Consider the following 27,031-nt stretch of genomic DNA (forward strand, 5'->3'; position numbering starts at 1 on the left):
GATTTAATATTTTAGTAGCAGCGCGTGGGCCAAACAAAGCCCATGCAGGCCACGTGTGGAGACTGCTGCAAGGCCGCCAGTTTGTAATTTCTGTTCTAGTCCGTTCTGGAAATAATTAGAACCTGGTGACAGTTGAATGTTCTGTCATCTTAGATAGTTAAAGGTACAGTTTTCATTCTTGCCTGGATGAAAACCTGATGGGGAGGGTTCCCAAGTTTATTAGCTCATAGATACTCTTGTTCTGTCGCCTTTTTATACCTTGGCTTTTTTGATTTATCATAAGATCTTTAGGTAATTACTGCACTTGTATGAATTAATTTTTACCTATTGGTTTTAAACAGCTTTAAGTTTCAGACTTCCTTAATGTAAACGGTATCACCATAAAATAAATGCTCTCTCCCATTTTTGAAGCCACGTCCCATATTTTCTCTTCTTTTCCCTGTGGTTTGCGTGTGTTCCTGACTTGACCTAGTTTCTGTTGCGTCACTGTTTTTAGAAAAATGTAAGTTTTTTAATTTTACCTAACCTTATTTCCTATGTTAGTCTTGCAAAGAGCATCATCTTCAGGAAACTACATTTTCGCTCCTTGTAGATTCACTTGTACATAAGGAGAATTCCTTGCATTTACTAATAACAGAAGGACACAAATTATTTTTTGTCTAATAAAGCTATGTCTGTAAAGACACAGTTAAATAAACAGTTAAAATTTCCTGATGAATTTTGTTAACCTGGCCAAAATCTTTCTAATTTTAAGTGGGTTCTTGACCTCACTGTAAATACCTATTTAATTTCAGATAAATAAAGCTAATCAAAATTATAAAAGATAAAAAGTGGTTCTGCTGAATTTTGTTTTTAAAATTTTTATAATTTAGAAATCACTTTACTTATATTTCAGTAAACTCGTGATTTTTCTTTGGATGGAATAGTTTTATTTATTTATTTATTTATTTATTTATTTATTTATTTATATGTTTATTTATTTCTGAGACAGAGACAGAGCATGAGCCGGGGAGGAGCAGAGAGAGAGGGAGACACAGAATCCAAATCAGGCTCTAGGCTCTGAGCTGTCCGCACAGAGCCCGACACGGGGCTCGAACTCACAGGCCTTGAGATCGTGACCTGAGCCGAAGTCAGATGCTCAAACGACTGAGCCGCCCAGGCGCCCCTGATGGGAATAGTTTTAAACCTGATTGAAAGTTGAACGATAATATTTAAAGTTACAAAATAGTCTTTTATGTTTGGTCGTGAGCTATTTCTGTGTCATAAGTATTTATGAATGCCTTTTCATAGGGCAAGAATTCATGGTCTCCCAATTACTTGCGTGGGGATTACTTGTTTGTTATTCGTGGTATCAGATGGGCTCAGACAGTGCTTTCTCCCCCTTCGTCTCCTCATATCCCGAGTTCACTTTGGAGTCGTTTGGTCACATGTGCTTTTATTCACATGTACAGTGGCCTGAGTTTGTACGCTTGCCTTTGGTTTATGTGTATTACCTGTCCAGTTAGCCCTCTTCCCTCCCTCAGGCCATGATTTGTGTTCTCATGTGACTGTGAAGATTTTCTGCAGGATTCACTCATAGTCTTCCGTCATTTCAGTGATTATGGAAATTTCACCTTTTTCCCTAACTGATCGTACATCTTCTGCTGTGGCAAAAAACGTAGATAGCTCTTTCATAGGTACGCTGTTGTTTCGATCTAACCCCAGACGGTCAAGTGCCTTAACGGTGGGTAGAAAACACAAGGGCCAGACAGGCCGAGCTGGACTGGTTGTGTTTTCTTTCGGCCCCAGGTTCGATCCGCGAGGAGAACGGTGTCCGGTGGCACGTGTGTCCCTACTGCACCAAGGAGTTCCGGAAGCCGAGTGACCTGGTGCGCCACATCCGCATTCACACCCACGAGAAGCCCTTCAAGTGTCCGCAGTGTTTCCGGGCCTTTGCCGTAAAGAGCACCCTGACCGCGCACATCAAGACCCACACGGGCATCAAGGCATTCAAGTGCCAGTACTGCATGAAGAGCTTCTCCACGTCGGGGAGCCTCAAAGTGCACATCCGCCTGCACACAGGTGCCCGGGGCTCGGGGCCTTCCCCTCCCGTCCCCTCCGATTCACGGGGCCTGCGGGCAACAGCCGAACACCCTTCCCAAGTCTCTGTGATCACCTTGGTAGGCTAGGCTGCAGGTATATGCTGGTCCACAGAGTGACGGGACTAGATGCCCACAGAGCCCACGGCTGAATGAGGGAAGCACTAAGCACTGGCACTCGGAATGAACACAGGAGGCAAAGGGCCAAGAGAGGGGTGTTGGGGGCCACCGCATGCGGAGGTGGAGGAGGTGGGCCTTTGTAAGGAGACGCCTGGGTGGGGGGGGGGGGGGGCAGGGAGGCAAAGCCTGATGCCTCTTCACCCTTTCAGATGTTTTGTCGTCAGGATGAAGGCATGAAAACATTCATATTTAGGCTGTAATTTCGTTTAGGATCGTTTTGTTGTGATACATTCACAGATCATAAAATGGACTCTTATTTTGCGGTGAACTCAGAATTCACTTTATTCAGAAATTGTGCAACCCACCCAACTGTCTATTTTCAACGTTTTTAGCATCCCGGCCCCACCAAAGAAACCCCGTATCCATTAGCAGAAACTTCTCCTGCCCACCTGGGGTTCCGGGGCTGAGCTGATCATGTGGAGGAGTGTTTAAAAAAGCTGACATTTGCTGGTTTTGTTATGTGCCCTTCTTTGGAACCTCCGTTTTCGTTTACCGATAAAATTGTAAATGAAGGAATTTCCTTCAGGAAAGGGAATTGATAGTAGAGAATTGTGAAGAGGACATTATTATTGTCAGCAGCAGCAGCATTATTATTTACAATCACTGACAACTACCATTTACTGCTGTTTACTAAATGCGTGGAGCTGCTGAGTGCTCGTTAAACATGAGTGTCTACAATCCTGGCAGCCAGCCTGGAGGCAGACGTTGTTCCACGTTACGGATGATGATTTGAGAGAGAGCAGTCTTACTGCCCTGGAGTATTCCTAGGGACTGAATATTTGAGTATCTGAAGGTTTAAATGTTTTGCAATGCGAGGATAGCAAATCTTTTTTACTTCCAATGATCTTAAGACATACCTTAACATCTATAGTATGCACTGTATGCAGACAGGGGAAAATAGCTGCATGACATCCATGAAATTGTGCGCATGAAGCGACAAACTATTCAAGTCAATATTAAACTACTAGAATTTTATGTTGGCATTAATTGTTGAGACGTATGTTCTTGAAATAATTCTGCCGCGTACTTTTATTTTTATTAGGAGTCAGACCTTTTGCTTGTCCTCACTGTGACAAAAAGTTTCGGACCTCAGGCCACAGGAAGACTCACATTGCTTCTCACTTTAAACACACGGAGCTAAGGAAGATGAGGCACCAGCGTAAACCGGCGAAGGTTCGAGTCGGCAAGACGAACGTTCCGGTCCCTGACATTCCTTTGCAAGAGCCGATTCTCATAACTGACGTAGGTAAGATTCTCTTCCCTCTTGCACCTTGCAGAGAGGATATAAGTGTTTTGTCTACACAGTGGTAGACCGATGGTTACGGGGAGACAGTTTTAGCATGCTGTTCATGAAGTGTTTGTGGAGCACTTTTGCTTTACGGCCCGGTATGTTCCACAGTCAAAATGAAAATCCTAGCTCTGTCTAAGCTACTGCCCAAATTGTGTTCTTGGTTAAGAAAGAAAGGATGTGTCCAGCTGGAGATACTAGCACGTAAGTCCTCACTGAAGACAAATTTCTGCCTCAGTGGAACCGTCAACGTGGACGAGGGTTCCTCATGTGAGATGCGCAATCCGCTTTGTTACTTTCATCTTAAAATCCCTACATGACAGGTCATAGGTTTTATATGGGCTGCTTTCATCTTTGGACTTAAAAAGGACAACTGCTAGCGTTTAAGGCTTTTTTTTCCCAGGCTCAATGTTATTAAGGTTAAACTATGATTTTATTATCTAGAAACACTGCTTATGAGAAAGTGCTAAACAAAATTAAAGAAACTGCATTAAATTCTGGGATAAAACTTACATTTTTATACAGTTTCTGTATTTTATTAGGTCTTAAGCAAGATAATCCAGTCCATGAACAAAATTAACATCAAAGTATAGTTTAATATAAATAAAGATCATATGGTATAAAGGGAGATATTTTAGATTAATATGAATTACAGTTTGCTAATAAGATGATCAATAATCATGAATTTTTTTTAGTTTATTCTTTTGAGAGAGAGAGAGAGAGAGAGAGAGAGAGCGAGAACATGAGCAGGGGAGGGGCAGAGACAGAACGCCAAGCAGGCTCTGCACTGTTAGTGTGGAGCCTGATGCAGGGCTCGAACTCACGAACTGTGAGATCATGAACTGAGTGGAAACCAAGAGTCAGACACTTAACGAACTGAGCCATCAAGGCACTCCTCAACAATCATGAATCTAAAGAAAAAAAAAATCATGAATCTTTATTTAGGAGCATAGCATCACATATATAAACCAAAAACAATTAGAAGAAAGGAGAAATATTCAAATTGTAAAGTATAGTGAAAATTCCTCAATTAGATCAATTTAACCAAACGGTGAAACTAAAGCGGATTTGAAGTACACATAAAAAGGGTATGTAAAAAGTACCCTTTGAAGGGTACCCTTCAGGGGCGCCTGGGTGGCTCAGTCGGTTGAGCGTCTGACTTCGGCTCAGGTCATGATCTCACAGCTCGTGAGTTCGTGCCCCGCGTCGGGCTCTGTGCTGACTGCTCAGAGCCTGGAGCCTGTTTCGGATTCTGTGTCTCCCTCTCTCTCTGACCCTCCCCCGTTCATGCTCTGTCTCTCTCTGTCTCAAAAATAAATAAACGTTAAAAAAAATTAAAAAAAAAAAAAAAACAACAAACATTGAAGGGTACCCTTCAAACATTGAAGGTCGTCATCCTCCCCAGGGTATCATTCTCTGTTGATTTTATGTGTGTGTTGTACTGAGCTTCCTGGAAACTGTAATTCTTAGGGTATTAATTGTTCAAACCCTAGAAACTGACAAAGCTCCCATGGAGGTTAGAATGGCTTGATGTTCTTGTCCACTTTTGGTAGCTCACAAAGCAAAACAACACACTAGTTTAATGTGTATCCGATCTTCACCATAATCTTTAGGTTCTCAATGGTTTGTGTCATTCCTGAAATGAGGAAAGTCTCTGAGAGTCAGGACAGATTCAACATTTGTTTAGTGGCCCTAGAATTTTCCTTCATGCTTTCAGAGTTACCCTCAAATTACCAGTTTTTTTTTTCAGGTTGCCATTAATAAAATTAAACATCTGTGGGTTTCTTGACTTTAACTTTCTAAACCCGTAGTTAAACTACAGTCCTGATACTCCAGACTTTTTCCCAGGTTAAAATGGGCACATTTTACTTGTTGGTTTCACAGATAGCTGGGAAACCAAACTTAGATCAAATTAGTGGAAGCAGAATTCTCCTTTGGTCCAGGCTGAGTGAGACACATGAGGGAAACGATTCATATAGAGAGGGCTTCCCATTATAGAAGGTAAAATATTGTAAACAATTATTTACAATGCTTAACGTCATTGTCATTTATATTTGTGTCTGTCTCTTCTTTCAGACTCTGAGCTCCTCAGGGGCTCTGTAGAAAAGATGTGACTTTAATAACCTTCCGGGGACAGATTTTGATAAAAATGTGACAGAGAGGGTTTTAGCACAGATTAGTTACAGTTACTTGACTTCATTGAGAGATGAGCTGTTCTAGTTTAGCCAAGTTACTTAAAACACAATATGTCACTTAGGCTAAGACTGTCACTTCAGAAAGTTAGAATGCATTAAAACTACCATAGCAAGTAATTTAGTCTGCATATTAAGGAAGCACAGTTGGTGGTATGGTATTATACGGTCAAAAACTTTGAGAGCTGTATAGGAACTTGAAAATAGTCATTCAAAACTTCTCTACATTCTTCATTTGTACAGATATAAAAACTAAGCTCTAGAAAGAGTTATGTTGCTTTTACATTATACAACTAGCAAGATAGCATGAATCTCACTGGTAATGGTAAATATGTAGTCATAGTTAGATTCTGCATTACAACAATAGTGGTGCACACTTTACTTAAAACTCTGGTTTAAAAGTTAAAAAAAAAAAAGGTTGTAAAAATAACCATAACTATAGGCATTTGCTGTTACATAGTATAGAAAAAACATAAATTTTGTCAGCAGTAACCTAAAATGTGAGGGGGAAGAGAAGTAAAAGTGTAAAATTTATGGATTCTATTGAAGTTATTATCTGTTTAAAATAGTATAAGTTTAAGATAGTCTGTGTAAGCCTCATAGTAACCACAAGGGAAAATCCTACAGTAATCCCACAAAAGAAGATGGTAAAGAAATTAAAACATACTGAGGTATCAAAACATAAAAAGCAGGATAAGAAAACAAGGAACATAGGATTCAGAAAACAATTAACCAAATGGCATTAGTAAGTTCTTACCTATCAATGATTACTTTAAATGTAAATGGATTAAATCCTCTAATCCAAGGACACAGAATGGCTAAAGGGAGAACAAAACAAGATTCAGTGATATGCTGCCCAGGAGAAGCTCAGGTTAGCTGTGAAGATAACACAAAGAGAGTGAAGGGGGTAGAAAAAGACATTTCAAAGATAGTAACTGAAAAAAGCAGGAGTAGCTCCACTTGTTTCAGACAAAATGGACTTTAAGGTAGAAATGGTAAAGAAAAAAAAAAGACAAAGGTCATTATATAATGATAAAGAGGTCAGTACATCAAGAAGATATAACAATTGTAAATATTTATATGCCCAACATGGGAACACCCAAGTATATAAAAGCAGAAACAGCTAAAAGAAATAAACAGTAATACAGTAATAGTTGAGGACTTCAGTACTCCACTCTCAACAATGAACAGATCATTCAGATGGAGAATCAATAAGGAAACAGCACATTTGAACAATACTACACACCAAATGGACCTAACAGGAAAATACAGAACATTCTAACCAACAACAGCAGAATACCCATTCTTCTCAAGCACACATCAGACATTTTCTAGGGTAGACCATACGTTAGGCCACAAAAAAAAGCCTTAGCAAATTCAAGAAGATTGAAATCCTACCAGGTATCTTCTGTGATCACAGTGGTGTGAATCTAGAAATCAGTGAGGGAAACTGGAAAATTCACAGACACATGGAAATACTCTCCTGAACAACCAGTGGATCAAAGAAAAAACTAAGGAGGAAATAAAAAGAGTCTCTTAAGACAAGTGAATATGGAAACACAATGTACCAGAATTAATAGGATGCAGCAAAAGCAGCTCTTAGAGGGAAATTCATAGAAGTAAACACCAAATTAAGAAGCAACAAAAATCCCAAATAAACAATACCTTAAGGATCCTACACCTTAAGGAACTAGAAAAAGAACAACAAACTGAGCCCAAAGTTAGCAGAAGGGAAAAAGTAGTAAAGATTAGAGCAGAAGTAAATAGAGAACATAAAACAATAGAACATATTAATGAAACTAAGAGTTGGTTCTTTGAAAAGATAAACAAAATTGAGAAAACCTTTGCTAGACTAACAAAGGTAGAATGAGAGCATCCAAATCAACAAAATTATAAATGGAAAGGAAAACATTACAACTGATACCACAGAAATACAAAGGATCCGAAGAGGCTACCATGAACAATTAAATGCCAACCAACTGGACAATCTAGAAGAAATAGAGTAATTCTTAGAAATATACAGCTTACCAAGACTGAATCAGGAAGAAATAGGAAGTCTGAATAGACCAATGACTAGTAAGGACGTTGAATTAATAATCAGAAGTCTCTCAATATAAAAAGCCCAGGACCAGATGGTTTCACTGGTGAATTTTACCGAACATTTAAAAAAGAATTAATACCAACCCTTCTCAAACTGTTCCAAAAAATCAAAGAGGAAGGACATTCCCCAAACTCATTTTACAAGGCCAACATTATCCTTAAACCAAAAGCAGAAAAGGACACTACTAGAAAAGAAAACTAGCCAATATCCCTAATTAATATAAATGTAAAAATTCTCAGGACAATACTGCTAAACCAAATTCAGTGGCACATTAAAAGAATTATTTACTACGATTAAGTGGGATTTATCACAGTGATGCAAGGATGGTTCAACATATGCAAATTAATCAGTGTGATATGTTACATTAATAGAATAAAAGGAAATAGTCATATGATTCCAGTAGACACAGAAAAAGCATCTGACAAAATTCAGCATCCATTCATGATAAAGAGTTTTAACAAAATAGGAGTAGAAGGAACATAACTCAATGTAATAAAGGCTACAAGACTACAGCTAACAATATACTAAATGGTAAAAGGTTGAAGTCTTTTTCTCTAAGATCAAAACAAGACAAGGGTGCCCATTCTCACTGCTCTTATTCAACAGAGTACTGGAAGTCCTAGTTAGATCAATAGCATCAAAAACAGTAAAATACTTAGGAATAAATTTTAACCAAGGAGGTAAAAAGGTCTCTACTCTGAAAACTACAAGACACTGATGAAAGAAGTTGAAGAAGACACAAATAAATAGAAAAGTGTTCTATGGATCAGAAGAATTAATATTGTTAAAGTGCCAATACTACCAAAACCATCTATGGATTCAGTGCAATCCTGTCAAGATTCTAATGGTGTTTTTTTACGGAAGTAGAAGAATTGGTAAGGAACCACAAAGGACCTGATTAGCCATGGAAATCATGAGAAAGACGAACAAAGCAGAAGACATCGCACTTCCTGATTTCAAGTTATACTGTAAAGCTGTAGTCATGGTTATAGTGTGGTACTGGCATAAAAACCAGAAGACCAATAGAATAAAATTGAGGGCCCAGACACAAATCCAAGTGTATGTGGTTAACTGATACTTGACAAGGGAGCCAAGAACACTCAATGGAGAAAAGATGCTCTCTTCAGTAAATGTGCTGGGATAACTGAATATTCACATGGAAAAGAATGAAACTAGACCTTTATCTTATATCACTTACAGAAATTAACTGAAAATGGGTTAAATACATAAATGTAATGCTTGAAACCATAAAAGTTCTAGAATAAAACCTAGGAACAAAGCTCCTTGATGTGGGTCTTGGTAATGATGTTTTGGATATGATGCCTAAAGCACAAGCAGCAAAAGAAAAAGTAAGTGGGACCACATCAAACTAAAAAGTTTCTGTACAGCAAAGGAAACCATCAGTAAAGTGAAAAGATAGTCTATAGAATGCAAAAAAAAAAGTTTGCAATCAGTGTATCTGATAAAATGTTAATATCCAAAATAAATAGAGAACTCCTCACTGAATGGCAAAATGATAAATAAATAAATCTAAAAAAATTTAAAAAGTGGGTAACAGACCTGAATAGACTTTTCTCCAAAGAAGATAGTCAAAAGGCTGACAGTTACGTGAAAAGATGCTCAACATCACCAGTCATTAGGATATGCAAATTAAAACCACAGTGAACTATGCCTGTGGGACAACAAATGCTGGTATGGATGTGGAGAAAGGGCAGACTTTGTGCACTGTTGGTGGGACTGTTAATAGGTACAACTGCTATGGAAAACAGTAAGGAGGATCCTCAGAAAATTAAGAATAGAACTACCTATGATCCGGCAAATTCTACTTCTGCATCCATCTCCAAAGGAAATGAAAATACTAACTCAAAAAGATAACCACACCCCCATGTCCACAGCAGAAGTATTTTCAGTAGCCAAGAGATGAGAACAACCTAAGTGTCCATTGATGGACAGACGGGTAAAAACATTATGGAATATTATTCAGACATAAACGACGGGGAAATCCTACCATTTGTGGCAACGTGCACAGACCTTGAAGGCATTTTTTTGCTAAGTGAGACAAGTCTGAGAAAGACAAATACCATATGATCTTACTTATGTGTGGAATCCAAAAGGAAGAAAAAACAAAAACAGATGCATAGAACAAGAGGTCAAACTAGTGTTTATCAGAAGAGGGGAGTGGGGGACAGGGAGCGTTGGAGGAAGGGGGTCAAAAGGCACACACTTCCAGCTGTGAGATAAATACACAACAGCGATGAGAAGGCCGCCGTGGTGACTACAGCTAGCGCTGCCGTGTGATGTGCAGGACGGTTGTGAAGAGTAGGTCCTCAGAGCTCTCATCACAGGTAGAACTGTTTTCTTTTTTCCTTTCTTTTCCTTTTGTTGTATCTTTATGAGAGGATGGGTGTTAGCCGAGCCCACCGCAGTGACCACGTCACAATAGGTGTCAGACCATCCTGCCGTCTGCCTTCCTCTGTGGCGATGTATGCCTTTCACTTCTCAGCTTCTCAATAAAGCTAGGGGGGGAAGAAAAAAGGAAAAGCGATTCTGGTCTATAGTTGCTTCTCAGTTTTCAACTCAGAGATACGTCTATTTTTTTAGAAGTCACTGTTTTTCCCCATATGTGACGACGTGTATGTGTGTGTATAAGAGTAATGTCCCCATTTTTTCATTTTGTGTAGCACAGATGTTTGAAATAACTTTTCTTTGAAAGGGAGCCGGGCTTTGGTTATCTTTTATTTAATTTATTTTTTTATTAAGTTTATTTTGAGAGAGCGAGCCCAAGTGGGGAAGGGCAAAGAGAGGGAGAGAGAGAATCCCAAGCAGACTCTGCACCGTCCGTGCAGTGTCCGATGCTGGGTCTCGATCCCGTGAATCGTGAGATCACGCCCTGAGCCAAAATCACGACTCGGACGCTTAACCGACTGAGCCACCCAGGCACCCCATGGTTATCTTTTATTTTATTTTATTTTATTTTATTTTATTTTATTTTTTTAATTTTTTTTTTTCAACGTTTTTAATTTATTTTTGGGACAGAGAGAGACAGAGCATGAACGGGGGAGGGGCAGAGAGAGAGGGAGACACAGAACCGGAAGCAGGCTCCAGGCTCCGAGCCATCGGCCCAGAGCCTGACGCGGGGCTCGAACTCACGGACCGCGAGATCGTGACCTGGCTGAAGTCGGAGGCTTAACCGACTGCGCCACCCAGGCGTCCCTGGTTATCTTTTATTTTAAACCTCAGGGGTGTAATGATTGATCTTCCAAGTTTATCTTCATGTTTTAATTATATTGATATTAGAGCATTTATCTTGCTTTTTAAAACACATTCGTCTCACCTCAAATATCAAGTTCATTTTATATGGTGTGCATTATCTATAATAATGTTATGTTTGTCATCATGTTGCGGTATTTGCATTCTCTTACTGTTTATAACGTGTGAAAGCTCTTCTAAGGCTTAAATGTATTTCCTGAAATACTGTAGCAAGATAAAACTCTTTCTCCTGTTACTACAGGAGGAATTTTAGGAAGTTTTAAGCACATTTCCAGTTTGTTTTTGAGACACGTTAATCAACTAGAATTTATTCGTGCCTTTCTTTGAGAAGAGTAGTTTACTTAATATATGTATATATGTATATATGTGTGTATATATAGGAAATTTATGTATGTTTAATTCTCCCTTAATTTTTTTTTTCGAAGATTGAGACCTTATAATTAGTCTAACTTTGTAACAGGAGTTTATGTTTGTAAAATTATAGGTGAAAAAGCATCTAAAAAATGAGGCCTATAATTTTACTGCCTTAATAGCTCACAGTAGGGAGCCCCCTCCCCCCACACACTTGCAAAGGACTCAGGATCATTTAGGGGTCTGTTTCTCAATACATGTGCCTGGACACCACCCCAGAGGTTGTCATTCCGTGCGTGTTGGGGAAATGACTAAGGCAAAGAGTTGTGTAGACTGGATTGTTCCTTGCAGCACTGTGACAGTATACAGTTAGGGCAATAGAGATACTCACCACAAGTGTGTGATATGCACTGGACACATTGACCCAGGGGAGTTCCTTGCAGAGGATGATGAGGATGTCCTAGGTACTGACCTGGAAAGGTGGCAAATATGGAGTTGAAGTATAACCAGAACAGGGTGTATGGCCGATCCCACTTGCTTTTGTATATAACAGACCCTTTTGTTAGAACACACGCTGTTAATTATTATCTCTGAGAGCGGGTTCTTTCACTTTTCTCTTAACGAGCTTCCTAATTACCGGAGGGGGGCCAGAGGACTTGCAGAGTACATAGGAGCACATCGGCGAGGGGTTGGATACAGGACTCTGCTCATGGAGTCGCAGGCAGGTCGGGAAGGAATGATGGCAGACCAGGAGGCAGCACTGGGCCAGGGCTCAGGGCGAGGGCTCCTCGTCAGAGAAGCAGCAGTCACTAGGAGTGAGGGTGCCAGCTTCAGGGGACTCACTCTTGAAGGTAGGCTCAATGTCCTGGAAAAGAAATGAGGCACTAAACATTGCGTGAAGTTGTTTACGGTGGAGGACGTAGGTTCCAGAGTTCCCCACCCCAGGGTTGGGTGGGGAGCCACGGGGGGCTGAGGGGTCCCCGCAGAGGTAGGTGGCTGGGGTGGGGCTTGTACGATCTTGGTTTGGATTTGTGTGTGTGCTTCTTTCCTTCAGTCCCTGGTTTTCTCGACACTGCGGGCGGGAGCATTAATTTCTTTGGTCACGATCCCTGTCCTCCTTGGCAGGTGACTGTCACGGGCTCGGGGCTATGTCTGTGACCATGGCACACGTCCTGGGCTTCCGCTGCAGCCAGTGGAGGCGGGGAAAGACACCGGGAGAGTGAGCCAGAGGGGCTGGAGGGAGGGTGGGCGGCCGGGTGGAGCTGCCAGCGCCAGCGGGCGGAAGGCACGCCGAGCGGTGCTGATCCAGAACTCGGTAGCAAGCCATGGAAGGCCTGTGAGCACGTCGTGTTCTTCAGTAACAGGGTCTTTCTGTTGGGGACCGGAGAAGGTTGAGCAGAACCGTGATTTGATGGAGGCGTCGTCGCGGCATATGTCTCCGTGGGATTCGGTCTGTGGGACCTGGGGGAGGCGACTCCAGCTGTTTTGAGCGGGAGCCGAGTCCCCAGGACAAAGCTGGGGAGCGTGGAACAGCCTTGCAGCTTCCAGAGAGAGAGTGACTCTGAATGGCACTGATTCGGCTCTGCTGGTCCCAAACACTCGTGAACTGGGACAAGTTTGGGCAGTTTCAGGTTTGTGCTGTGTCGATTAAACACAGGTCACAGGGAGGGTGCCGAGTTCTCTTTGAAAAACAGGTGGGCTTCTGGCGCAGGCATCAGGAGGTACAGGTCCCTTTCCTGAGTCTGATATGGGAGTGACGTGACTTGCTGAGCCTCTGAATCCTCCCCAGCTTTGCTTTTTCCTCCGCTGTCTGAGATTGGCGGCAGCGGGAATGAAGAAGGGGAAATAGGTCTCTGAGGCCGTGGGGACGTAGGGCCCCCAGGACGGCAAAGGACCGAACGAGACCGGGGAGGGAGTTCTCAAAAATTCTGAACTCCTGGCCCCATGTGACTGGGGGGATTGTCGTTCACGTGCAACAAGGAGAGTTGGGAGGGAGAAGTAGGTTTTAGGGCAGAGAACCGAGCTGTGGTCTGGAGTGTCCAGGAAAGCCACGGTGTCCTGAGAGGTGCCTGCCAAGAATCCTCACACGGGAGTTAGTGGCCCAGGATCCTGACCGGCAGCCGTGTGGCCCTGGGGCAGGAGGGGGCGCCTGGGCAGAGCGACGGTGAGGTCTCCCTCTTAACGTTCCAGGTGAATAGGAAGCGATCGAAAAGGCTCAAATGCGTGTTTGTCCTGAATTGCGTACTTAGCTCAATGGCTTGATCAAGACCTAAGTTTCACAGTCAACCTAAGGGGGTTCTTTATTTATTGAAAGTCGGTAAAACCTGGAATACTTCAGTTCCCAGTTTTCCTATTCACAGATAACCCTTTAATAGCATTTCTATAAAAATAGACTTTTTTTTTAGAACAGAAGATCACGTTAGAGTCATTTGTGTTTTGAGTTTATTGTCGTCCTTGGGGTATAGTCTTTATACCGAACAAATAAGGGATTCAGAGTCCTGGTTAACCTACGGTTTGGATACGGTTATTTTGATTCCATGCCAGCAAATGTAGGAATGCATTAAAAATTGGCTCTAGAACCAGAGGAAGGAACTGCAATGTACATATATTCCTTGTGTTGGAAAATACCTGTCTTATGTTAACTTTATAAGTGTTTCCCAGTTTTTTGAAATAGCCAGTTTCTAACACAATTAAAATAGCATTTAGCTGCAACACTGGTAATCTAGATCTTAACTCCTCCAAATTTTCATCTTTTGGGGAAAACAGATGCCTTTTGACATTTAACTTTTTTAGTAGCATTAACAGTGAATTATTCCTGATTTTCTTTTGGTTTGTAGGTCTTATCCAGCCCATTCCAAGAAACCAGTTTTTTCAAAGTTATTTTAATAACAATTTTGTAAACGAAGCAGACAGACCGTACAAGTGTTTTTACTGTCATCGTGCATATAAAAAGTCTTGCCACCTTAAACAGCACATCAGGTAAGGTGATGTCCACCCAGAAATGGGAGATGTAGCTTAACTGCAGTGATTCGGTGAGCGGGGAGCTTGTAGAAATAGTAAGGACAGTAGTGTTTGTTTTTGGGATTCGAAAATGTCACATTTGACCCCACAGTATTTATTGGTGACTGATATGTTTTTTTTTTTTATGTTTATTTATTTTTGAGAGAGAGTGTCAGCATGAGTGGGGGAGGGGCAGAGAGAGAGAGAGAGGGAGACACAGAATCCGAAGTAAGCTCCAGGCTCTGAGTTGTCAGTGCAGAGTCCGACGCGGGGCTCGAACTCACGAACCGTGAGATCATGATCTGAACTGAAGGCCGACCGACGCTTAACCAACTGAGCCACCCAGGCGCCCCCGGTGACTGATATGTTCATTCATTAGTGTTTTGACTAGACCGTTCTACCCAGAAATTGTCACCGCATTTTATTTGCAGTATTATATGTCAGCATTTGCAATTTCTAGGACGTGTCAAACGAGTACTGGGTTTGTTGAGTTACAGTGAGGTACTGTAACGGTTTTCCAGATTCATTCATCAGAATTTAGATGAATGCTTGGTGCTAGCAACAGTGAAAAGAAAGCAGAGACTTGGTCGCGAGAGATGGTGAAATGTCATGAAAACGTTGAGAACTTCGAGGCGGACTTGCCATAGACCTTTGTCTCCGCCGTGCGCCGCTGTGTGGCTCAGGCAAGTCCCTCGAGCTCTGAATCTGCGGCGCTCTCGCTGGTAGAATGTCCAGAAGGGTGTCCCCACTGCCGAGCCTTCCGCCGCCGTGGTGCTCAATGAAACGGTGGACACGTGTGCTCTAGTCTAACGTACGAAGCATTGTAACGTTGTAAGACGCTCATTCACTAACATTTTTATTCTTTTTAGATCACATACAGGTGAAAAGCCTTTTAAATGTTCTCAGTGTGGAAGAGGCTTTGTTTCTGCGGGAGTGCTCAAAGCACACGTCCGCACGCACACTGGAGTCAAGTCTTTCAAGTGTCTGATATGTAACGGGGCTTTCACTACTGGCGGTAGCCTACGGCGACACATGGGTATCCACAATGACCTTCGTCCCTATATGTGTCCCTATTGCCAGAAAACGTTTAAGACCTCGCTAAATTGCAAAAAGCACATGAAAACCCATAGGTAGGTGTAATTCTGATGGTCCTTTTTTAGTTATCTGTAATTCCCAGATGGGGGTGCAGAGTGGTTTTGAGAAATAATGGTCTTTGTTTCTTGTTTTATTACTTCTAGCTGAGGTGTATGGACTAGATAAACTTTTATGTCATCGTCTAAGAGCCACACGCTCAGAACATTCACTCTTTTGCTTTTAATGTAACATCGAAGTGGTGTCTGTTGGGCTAAATGCTTTGTAAATTCTCTCCAAACAGTCAGCAGTCGCCCAAGTGCGGGGTAGACCGTGCCTGGTACAATCAGGTGGTGAAGAGGGCAAAAAAGAAAGTGGTAGTCCCGCGCCCCGTGATTTCCCGGCACATCGTTAGTGTCTCCGAACGCTCATCGCTCTGTGTTGTTGAGTTGAAAAGAACGTGTGTTTTAGCGATCACACAGACCCGTCATTAAAGCTCGCTGACGTTTGTATCTGATTCGAGGACTCTCTCATCTCCAGATGGAGGTGACCCAAGAAGCCCTCGCACCGGTGCATTTCTGGCTATGTCTGGAGCTCATTCACTGGGATTTCTGTGAAGGCACAGTATTCTGTGTTGTACTGGGAAGGCTGCACAAGGTCACCACATCCCGGGATACTGTGACAGGAAGAGTCGCTAGGTCTGCCGTAAGAGAACATTAAAGCTTCTGCTCCCGAGTATTTCCTCTTCAGGCGGTATTTTAACCCAGATATCTCTGCCTGATACTATCAACAAGGCCAGTCCCCACGTGTTAGGATAAGCTACTTGGGAGAGGTAGCTGTTTGGTATTAGCCCTCTGGATGCCTCAGCACGTAGGACAAGGAGGAATGGTGTTTGATTTTGGCCCAGTTATCACTTAGCTGCGAGGCTTCACTGCTTCTTGAGACCATCCGAGGGCACGTGATGGTGCTGGTGTCGGCCAATCTATGTCCGGTTTATATTTTCCTCCTTTTAGGGAGTAAATGATGTGCTTTGTGTGCATCTGAACTGGGGGACTGGTGGCCATGGAGGTTCAGGGCTCTGTGCTCCCTGGCTGCTGTGCGGGCGTGCCTGGGAGCAGCGTGTGCTAACAGGGTAGAGCTTGGGTTCCACCTGGCCTGGGGACAGGCGGATAATACTTTTTCTCCGTCATGAACTCAGGCCTTTTCAAGTCTGTGCACTTGCCACAGTAGCGTGGGGGTCCACGTCCGAGGCCTTGTTTATGGACTCGACGGCCAGTAGTAGAATTTCTGGGAAGTAGGTCAGCTGTTCTGTTTTTAGCTGAGTCACCTCTCTTAGGTGGAGTGTCGAATCGGCCACTGCTTGTCACGGGTTATGCTGTGGGACATCTGCCACAGTTACTTGAGATGAATGTGTGACTTTGAGGTGACAGCCTGGAGACTGGTAGGTCTGTCGTGGGGCAGAGCTGGGTGTCCTCTTACAGCTTGGATGTGTCTGAACCCACCTGCAGGCAGCCCGTAGCTCCGGTGTTTCATCCCTTTGTTTGAAGTGGTGGGAATTCCTAAAATGCCATACACAGTTATATCAAAACTAAGTGTACAAGGCAAAAGTACAGAAAGCAGCAAAGGTGCAGAAGTTACATACAAGATGCACTTCCGTCCTCTGGGGAGTGACGGCAGAGCCGTACGCGACTGTCACGGGCTCCCCACAGTCCCCAGCGTTGTAAAGCTGTGACCGTGCATATTTCATACTTGTCCGTTTTATTACATTTTGTTTCCCCTTCTCAGTGAAAGTAGTTTAGAAGTGACTGGTTTTGATATTAGAAAATGAAGCAGGTAGAGTTTGTTTGGAGCTAAGAATGGAATTCCCAGGAGGCGGATTCACGCGATTCTGGAACCAGGCAAATGGTGGAGTGTATGTGGGTGTGACCCTGGCGTCTTAGAGGGGAGCAGACTGTTCTTGTCCTAGATGTTGTCCACCTGTTAGCCAGGTAATCGTTTCAGCTGGGATTTTACGTTCTTTGATCCACTCACTGAATGCCTTATTCATTTCTATCTTTGAAAGCAAATTGTTGACCTTGGTGGAAACGTACCGGGTATACTTACAGTACGTAAAAGCAGTACTAACGTGAATACAGGTTCTGCAGAAATACGGAGCAGCCACGTACATACCTCATAGTCTGGGCCGTGTCACGCATGGGTCCCTGGAAGATGTCTGTGTCCCCAGACTGTGGGGCCAGCAGGCCACGGCACTCGGGCCCTCTTCTGTACTCCGCATTTGTTTATGATACTGAAATCTGTCCGTAAAGGTGCTGTCTTGTTTCGTTCGGTTCTTTTTCTGAATACTTGAACTCCTTGCAGAGTCTGCACTAGGACAGTTTTACTGTGAAACGTATGGTATCTTTTAAACTCTTTTTTAAGACGTTACCTATTCTGGTGCGTGTTCTGCTCTCTCCTCTTTGCTGCCTTCATATCCCTATAATCTGTGAAAGCATTTAGAGTCCGGGCAATGTGATTTTTTTTCTCCGGAACTCTTACTAGTGTTTAATTTGAGCTGGATTGCCGCCACGGCTTCAAGATGAAGTCGTTCTTTTAAATGTTGTTAGTAAGTGACCGACCGCGCCGCGGTCCTTCGCGCCGGCGGTTCTCGGCAGCCCCTGACCGCGCGGCCTCTCGTTGCTGTTCTGAAGGTACGAGCTCGCCCAGCAGCTCCAGCAGCACCAGCAGCATCAGCCAGCCGCCCCCCTGGACGACAGCACCGGGGACCAGCAGAGCGTGCACGCCCCGACGCACGTGCAGGTGGACATCGAGAGTGAGGAGCTGCGGCGGGCGGCCGCGGACACCGCCAACCCCGAGGCCATGCTAGACCTGGAGCCACAGCAGGTCGTGCGCACGGAGGACGCGGGGCTCGGCCAGCCGTTGACACACCAGCCTCTGGAAGCGGACGAAGGCAAATATTCCAGAAGTCCTAACGTTTACAGTCACCGTACGGTTTTTGCAGCCGTCCACACTCCCTCCGGTCTGGGTTGGGGTCTCTGATCTCGGAGTTTTCGGATCCCAGTTTGTGCCGTGTGCGAGCCTGAGAGGGTCTGCTGGGATCCCGAATTCCAGAGATAGGACCCTTCACACACACTGCTCTTGTAGGCACTTTTAGCCCTTCGTGTGTCGAGAAGGGCCTGCGTGCTCAGGGAGTGTACATCTTTGTGACCTCTAGCATTGTGTCATGGCGCCCTGAGCATCTGACTCACGGAATGGTATGGCTCTGTGAATTGTCATGCATCCGCAAGCGGGTAGGCCCCGGACCCAGCGGGTTGCTTTCTTCACCAGCAGGGTCTTGCTGCAAACAGATGTCAGCTTAGCTGTAGACAGTGAGCTCGGTGACGTGGTTGGTTCGTGTCTGGCACGGTTTCCTTGTCTTTCACGAGCCTAACGGACGGTTTGCTGGCCAGGTTACTGTTCCGTGTTACGGGGCTCCCAGACGTATTTTGTCTGTGAGCACGATTTTGCGCTTTTTATCCTCTGGGTTGCCTGGAACAATGCCCATCCAAAAATATATATTTTTTTTAAATGTAATTTTTTTAAGTTTATTTATTTATCTTGAGAGAGAGACAGCACAAGTAGGGGAGGGGCAGAGAGAGAGGGAGAGAGAGAATCCCAAGCAGACTCTGTGCTGCTTCTGCAGAGCCCAGCGTGGGGCTCGAACTCACGAACTGTGAGATCCTGACCTGAGCTGAAACGAAGAATCCGATGCTTAACCGACTGAGCCACCCAGGGCCCCTGAAAAGGTTTTAAATAGTCACTGAATGTAATTGCATTTGGGATATTTTCCCTGTAGAAGAACGTCTAAGTTTTAGGGTAAACTGTGAAGTGACATTCTGGAAGTACAAAGGTAATGCCTCAACTATAGTATCTATCTGTCGTGTATTTTGTGTTGTGTATATATTTATACAGGTACATGTACTTCCTACTGTCTTTCCAAAATGAGGCTCATTTTTGAGAACTCACTAAAGTATCCTTTTGGACGGATTGGTAGATCTGAAATGACTTCGGAGTTTACAACTTGCCCCTTGTGTTTACATGTCTACTTCAGATGGGTTCGTGGCCCCGCCGCCCGCCCTGCCAGGGCCCGTGGACCAGTTTGAGGAACGGGCTCCAGCACAGTCCTTCGAACCGGCTGGCTTGTCGCAGGGTCAGTGAGCTGCACCCGGGTCGGGTTGTCTTCACAGCAGCCTTCGGTGTTCGTTTTAAGGCCCTTCCGAAGTTTATGATTTCAAACCGATAACTTTCTGCATGGATCGTGCGCGCGCGTGTGTGTGTGTGTGTGTGTGTGTGTGTGTGTGTGTATGTGCGCGCGCACTGCGTGTGGCCGCTCAGTCGTCTGGAAGGCACCTTAGTGACCATTCTGCACGTGGTTTGTAGCCGAGCAGTGGTGACTGAGTAGAAGGGGACTCTGGGGTGGCTGCGTAGATGGGCTCGTGCGCTGGATGCAGCACCTGTTCTCAGAGCCTGTCGATGTCGGCTAATCCTCATTCTAGTTCAGAGGGTAGAAATGTCCTTTTAAGCATCTTTATTTGTAAAACCGACTTTTTTTATTCTTTTTAACCTTCTTTGTGTGTGACCGGAGTATCTTTTGTAGGACTCGTGCTTTCTGATTTGTTTCAGGCTTCCCCGTGACGGACCCGTACGGTCAGCAGACCGCGTTCGCGCCCGTCCAGCAGCTGCAGGACTCGAGCACGCTGGAGTCTCAGGCCCTGTCTGCCAGCTTCCACCAGCAGAGCCTGCTCCCCGTGCCCGGCTCTGACGCCATGAATGTGGTGAGTGTGCGTGGCGTGCCCGGCGCCGGCGCCTTCGGGCTTCCCTGTAACCTCGTGGACGTCGCTCACTTAGGAGGTCAGGCTGACGTCTCGTACCGACAGTGTCGCGTCGCCCGTGACGCTGACGCTGAAACGTTCAGCATGAGCGTCTTCTCTTTGAAAACATTTAAACTTGGCTGAGAGATTTCAGTCCCGTGACGTGGGATTTTACAAAACTTCTTAGAACTCAGGGAAGTCAGTAACGTGTAATAACGTGAAGGATGTCATGTTGCGTTAGTGACAAGCTATGTGTTTTTATTTGTGGAATCTTACATCTCAGAATGGAAATACAAGGGATGCTGATGTCCTAAAAATAAATATTTGAATACATCATTTAAAAGTTTTACTCAGTCTGGGGCACCTGGGTGGCTCAGTCGGTTGATCAAGCATCCGGCCTCGGCTCAGGTCACGATCTCACAGTTTGTGGGTTCGAGCCCCGCGTCGGGTTCTGTGCCGATAGCACGGAGCCTGGAGCTGCTTTGGATTCTGTATCTCACTCTCTCTCTGTCCCTTCCCCACTCACGCCCTGTCCCTCTCTCAAAAATAAATCAACATAACAAAAGTTAAAAAGAAAAGTTTTACTCAGTCTCATTGGAGACATTTAAGGTTTTGTTTTGGTTTTGATTTTTTCCACATTTGGAAATTTTTCAATAGTGAAGGAATGACCGGCCGATGAATGGTTCGCTTTCTGTGAAAGCCGCTGTTGAAAACAGCCGGAGCCACCGTGGGTAGCTTCTCCAGCTACCTGGACCCTCCAGGCCTGGACCCTCCAGGGAAAATTCAGAGCACTTCTTCAAAGCTTAGAAGGCCTGTGGTCCAAATGCTGCATCCAGGTAGGACCTGGGGAGTGGATGACAAGCTGTCTCTCCCTGTGGTTCTGTGACAAGCGAGGCAGTGGGAGTTTATTCATTTTCAGTAACACGAGAGCAGATGAGTAGTCTCTCATTAAGAATTATAAAAAATATGGAAAGGTCAACAATTTCATTCTTGGCTAGCCTTTGTATCAAAGCAAATTAATAGAAAATAAGTATTTACTAAAATTGATATGAATGATTATTTTGTTTTTTGAAAAACATTTTTTAATGTTTACTTATTTTTGAGAAATAGAGCACGAGCAGGGGAGGGGCAGAGAGAGAGGGAGACACAGGATCTGGAGCAGGCTCTTGGCTGTCGGCACAGAGCCCGATGCGGGGCTCAAACTCGTGAACCGTGCATGGGATGTGTATGACCTGAGCCGAAGTCGAAGGCTTAATCGACTGAGCCGCCCAGGCGCCCCTGAATGATTTTTATTATTAATCTAGCCAGATGATTATATGGAGCTACTTAGCGTTACTCCTTTGAATCTGCATTTATAAATCTTATCCTTAGTTGTTGGTTGTTTTGCATTTATGTATAGATACTCAGGTAGTCTGCTTTATACTTGTGCTAAATTTTAGACAACTCGTTTGATCCAAGAGTCGTCCCAAGAAGAACTGGAACTGCAGACCCCACGCCCCGAATTCCTGGAGGCCGGGGAGGACCAGGGCCGGCGCTCCTACAGGTAGCTGTCTGCACGGGGGGCCGGCGGGCGCCGGTCCTGACCGCCGCTCGCCCAGCGCACGCGTCACCCTTCCCAGGGCCTTGTGATTTAACTCGACGACTCTGAACGGGCTCTGTGCTCATCCCATTTTATTATAACTAAAGGATCGGAGACCAAAGAGATTAGCTTGCTAAGATTTCTACAGCTGGTTAGTGTTCGCCACCTGCCTGTGCGTTTCACCTGCCGTGCGGTGACTTCCTGTTACTGCCGAGAGCCACTGTTACCACGTTTTCAGAAAAACTTCAATTTGTTGGGTGTCTTTTTGTTCAGGGTTCTGTGCGTGCCGTATACATAACAGCCAAGGAGCACCGTGACCGCGGAGACTGCGTTTACATTCGCCTGTTCCTCATGCTTCCGTTCCCTTAGCCGTGTGCGCCGAGTGCCTACGGTGGCCGTGTGCTGTTTGGGACGCGTGCGGTGCCCTGCAGAGCGGGCAGGCCACAGCCCAGCTCCCACGGGATGGGAACGTTCACAGGGAACTAGATAGACATACTCGTATACAATTAAATAGGAGTATTGTCTTTGTAGAGATAGTCTTGGCTTTATGATATTTTGGTAATTTTATTATTCGCTGAAAATACTTTTGAAAGTCTAAATTTAAATTTTTTCCACAGCCATTTAACAACAACAAAAAATACTTTATAGTTACTCTTAAAAAATGGTGAGCTATCTTATCTCAAGTCAGTGGTCTTAATTGAGGATTTTGAAAATGGCTAAGATTTGCCAATGTCATTAAGCTGTAATGTGTAATGTCACTCTCCCATTTCCATAGGTTTTGTTTTTCACACACAACCTCGAGTACCTTGAACTGGTGTTTTTATACAGGAGGTTTTTTACTTTTGGGAGCATATTATCCTGAGATCTTCACGAATTTGCAAATCCAACACAGTATTTGTGCAGTGGTTGCTAATTCGGGGATCTGAGATACACAGAGATGGGCCTCAGGACTTCTGAGACTCTCCTTCTGTTTTATTCATACTTTGATCTATTCAGCGGGTATTCACTTGCTTGTGTTTAAGTGGGATTTTGCATTGGTATTTTTAAGTGAGATTAATCTGATTGATGTTTTCTCATGATTCCTTTGTGACATGTGCTTGGTTTTCCAGGACCTGTGGCCTTGCATCATTTGTGCATTTATTCAGTGTTTATTAAGAACCCACTAGATTAGTGAGCAAGACAGAACAAAAGCTTCAGTCCTCAGGAGTTGACAGTCTAGTGGGAAGAGATGATAGCAAGATGGATGGGCGAGGTACACAGCAGATGGGGACAGAGACAGCAGGAAGGGGTGGTGGGTGCTGGGTGGCAGCCAGTGGGAGAGCAGGTGCTACTGTCCTGGGACTGGTTGTAGATGCCATATCCATTCAGAAGGTGGGGTCTTCACGGGACCTCCAACAGGCAGAGGTGTGGGAGGAGGGGAGGGGCTGAGGACCGCCTCTGGGACTCTGACCTCAGAGCTGGGAGGGTGAAATCACTGCCCCTAGAAATGGGCCACCCCTGGGGGAGCAGGTATGGCACAAAGACCAGGACTTGGTTTCATGTCATCAGGGCTGGTAGATGAGGGGTGGCGTCATCAGGGCTGGTGCTGGGGAACAGCAAACGGTTTGCCCTCAGTGTTGGCCTCTGTGACCCAGGCCGGCATTGGACACGTGAGGGGACAGCTGTGTGATTGCACAGCGGGCAGGGTAGTTCGTGAGGCGAGGGGAGGCAGAGAAGGGTCCTGTCTCCGCGTGGACGGAGGCTGGTCCTGGGGCGGGAGCGTGACTGGGCAGGGGTGACGTCCTGGCTTCAGACTGTTCTCCGAGGGCCGGTGTCTGTCCACACAACTGCCGATGTTGTTCCCGTGCTGGAAATTGGTCATGATTTGTAGGTGTGGGCGCCGGAGGCTTCCTCAGCAAATGTTGTGTGGTGTAGCGGTACTCAGTTCTGCAAATGGAGTATTTTCCTCGGCTGCCCTATATACAGAGCCAGTCCCGACTTCGTTGGCGGAATTAGCTTTCTCACATCAGCTGGTGAATGCTGTTTGCTTGCTTTTCTGGTTTTTTCAAAAAGCAGGCTTGCGTCAGAACAAACTTTGGAAACGCATCTACATTTGCCAGTCTTTAGATCGGTGTGGACACTAGGGGGCAGTAACTGCATCTGCAGATGCCTCGTCCTAGGGAGCGTGGTTTGGAACGTGACTAATTTCCTACTGCAGGTAAAACTTGGAAAAGCTAGGGAAATATAATAGAAGAAGCTTTTCTAAATCTTTTTTTTTTTTTTTAGTTTTTGATAATATGTGAATAAGAATTTAGAAGTTTATAATTATTTTATCCTTGAAGCAATTTTGGTATATTCTGTAACAACTTAGGGGAAAATAATACTGTACATTTACATAGTATTCAAAATAGATCTAGGAAAATGTGTTTTATGAAGTATTTTATAAACCAAAAGAGTATATGAACTGGCATTTCCAAGTGTCTGGACTCAGGAATGATTCTGACCCTGAAGCAGTGGAAGGTTTCACAGTGTCTCCTGTGACTTAGTAAAGAAAATAGTACGTGATAAATTATCTTCCTGTTCTGTATAAAGGAGGAGTTTCCGACCAATCAGATATTACGCCCGCTGGGGATTGGTACGGGATTTACCACCATTGAAAGAATAAAATACGTGTAAGACCACAGATCCTCTGAGCGGAATTTGATCTTATGTGATAATTTCTGTAATGGCGACGCCTGATTGTTTCCTGGTGCAGATTGTTTCTCTTCCAGTCTCAGGTGTCAGATCCGAGTGAGCTCCGAATGAACGCGTTCTCTGCTTTTCACTCTGTGTTCGCAGGTGTGAGTACTGCAACAAAGGCTTTAAGAAGTCCAGCCACCTGAAGCAGCACGTGCGGTCGCACACCGGGGAGAAGCCCTACAAGTGCAAGCTCTGTGGCCGTGGCTTCGTGTCCTCGGGCGTTCTCAAGTCTCACGAGAAGACCCACACAGGTCGCTGTCTGCCTCGCACTGGGGTTTTGTGGTTTTCGGTGTGTTCGTGGAGGGGCGCAGCCATCGCCACCCCCTGATCCTAGAACGTTGTTGTCATAGCCCAAAGAAGCCCTGTGCCTGTTGTGGCCCCTCCCTGTTTTCCCTCGGTGCCCTCCCCACCCCAGTGTCCCAGGCAACCACACATCTGCTTCCGTGCGTTGGCCTGTTCTGGACATTGCACGCAGGGGGAAACATACAAGATAGGGCTCCTGGTACCGAGCATGTGTGGGGGCCGGTCTACATTGTAGCGGGTGTTAGCAGTGCGTTCCCTTTTGTAGGGATAACCTTCCCCTGTGTGGGTGGACCCTCTCATTATCACCAGTTGTTGGTCCCGTGAGTTGTCCTTAGGCTTCTAGGAATTAGCCTGCTGTGAACATGTGCATACTTTTATGTGGACCTGTTTCCATTTCTCTGTTTACTGGTGAAATTGCCCGGTCAGATGGTAACTCCGTGTAACCCTTCGAGTTGATCAGCCTGCTTTCCAAAGTGGCTGCACTGTTTTACTTTCTACCAGCAATGGATGAAGGTTCTGGTTTCACTCTCTTGTCAACACCAGGCCTATCGTGTGTCCCTTCTGTTATGACTGTCCTTGGGAGTGTGTGGTGGTGTCTGATCGTGGCTTTGATTTGCGTTTCTCTAGTGGCTAATGGTGTGGAGCATCTTTTCATGTGCGTGTTGAGAAATGGCTATCCTAATCCTATGTCATTTTTAAATTAGATAATTTGCAAACATTATTGCATTGTTTAAAGAGTTTTCAAAATATATTCTTCATCAGATCTATGATTTGCCGTTGAGTATATTTTAAATATATTTAATTTTGTATTTTTATTTTATATATCATATCTGTTTTACATCAGTATATTCTGTATAAGGCTTTATCTGAAAATAAAAACATACAGACAAAACAAGGGAGCGGTTTGGCGGGCGCTGGGAAGACAGGCCGAGGGCAGGGCCCGTGAGGGCAGGTCTGGGGTCCTGCTAAGGAGTCCGCTGTCCCCGCAGCAGAGAGCAGCCTGTACGACTCCTGCAACGAGCAGCGGCTGATGGCCGCTGTGGTCAGTCAGGGGGGCCTCTGTGCCCTCAGTCCGGAGAAGAGGGTCCTCCCATCGGGCCCGACTGGAGACTGAAGCTGTACAGAGGGGCTGTGGGCCGCTCCCCCCGTCATTTGCTGTGGGAATGAGGAAAAAAGGTGGATTTGAGAAAAGGGTACAGTCCACGGCATGTTGTCAGTTTCAGTGTAGCAGACGGAGGGGCGGAGAGGACTTGGCGTTGGTCTGGAGCTGCGCGCTCGGAGGCTGTGATCGCACGAGAGAATTAGTAGGAAGATGTGCTGTCGTGGCCACGTCCTGGCACAAGACCGGGGCGAAGACGGTCTTGGGTTTTGTGGCTTGTCGAACGTATCTCTGTGTGCCCTCGAGTACTTAGGGCTGTAAGGTAACGAAATGCGGTTCTGTTGTCGCAGGAGTGAAGGCGTTCAGCTGCAGTGTTTGCAACGCTTCGTTCACGACCAACGGCAGCCTCACCAGGCACATGGCCACGCACATGGGCATGAAGCCCTACAAGTGTCCGTTCTGCGAGCAGGGCTTCCGCACCACGGTCCACTGCAAGAAGCACATGAAGAGGCACCAGGCGGCCCCCTCTGCCGCGCCAGCCCCGGGGGAGGCGGACGGAGGAGGTACTGCCCGCTGTGGGTGGAGGCCCGGGGAGCGGGTGCCGACGTGCCCAGAGATCGTGTACGTGTCACCCCTTCCAGTGGTTTCTTTTCTGACGACCACGGCCTGAGTGCCCTGAAAACCAGGTTCGGAGAGGCGCAGAGAGGGAAACCCCCTGTCTCCGGTCAGCGCACCCGGGGCGGCTGTGCGCGTGGGTGGAGGTGCAGTTTCCCACCGGAGAGGGGTTCGTGCTCCGCATCGTGGGTGTGTTTGGTACCCGGCACAGGTGTGCGTCGGGTCCGGGGCCTGCACGCACGTCCCTTGTTTCCTCTCACGCGCTCCCCACGGTGCACGCACCGCAGCGCCTCTGCCGATCCACGTGGCGCACCGCGCGGTTCCACGGGAGCGGGCTGA

General features: G+C 45.3%; 1 protein-coding gene across 11 annotated transcripts in view; it reads left to right on the forward strand.

Moving 5' to 3' along the window:
• The window catches only part of ZNF236 (zinc finger protein 236), a 107,805-nt gene that overhangs the window by 47,006 nt on the left and 33,768 nt on the right, over positions 1 to 27,031 (forward strand). For 10 of the 11 annotated variants that reach the window (XR_013551166.2, XM_081790838.1, XM_078435120.2 and 7 more), the window contains 10 exons: positions 1,789 to 2,061; positions 3,301 to 3,504; positions 14,298 to 14,439; positions 15,330 to 15,590; positions 18,219 to 18,478; positions 19,619 to 19,717; positions 20,191 to 20,342; positions 21,818 to 21,921; positions 24,775 to 24,926; positions 26,428 to 26,640. Coding sequence is in view for 10 of the 11 variants with exons in the window: in XM_081790838.1 (XP_081646964.1) it covers positions 1,789 to 2,061; positions 3,301 to 3,504; positions 14,298 to 14,439; positions 15,330 to 15,590; positions 18,219 to 18,478; positions 19,619 to 19,717; positions 20,191 to 20,342; positions 21,818 to 21,921; positions 24,775 to 24,926; positions 26,428 to 26,640 (1,860 nt within the window). In the remaining variant the exon portion in view is untranslated. The remainder of the gene's footprint in view (positions 1 to 1,788; positions 2,062 to 3,300; positions 3,505 to 14,297; positions 14,440 to 15,329; positions 15,591 to 18,218; positions 18,479 to 19,618; positions 19,718 to 20,190; positions 20,343 to 21,817; positions 21,922 to 24,774; positions 24,927 to 26,427; positions 26,641 to 27,031) is intronic. The other variant, XM_081790839.1, reaches the window with a different exon arrangement.

This window comes from Panthera onca, chromosome D3 (genome assembly GCF_046562875.1).
Source record: "Panthera onca isolate mPanOnc1 chromosome D3, mPanOnc1 haplotype 2, whole genome shotgun sequence".
NCBI lineage: Eukaryota > Metazoa > Chordata > Mammalia > Carnivora > Felidae > Panthera > Panthera onca.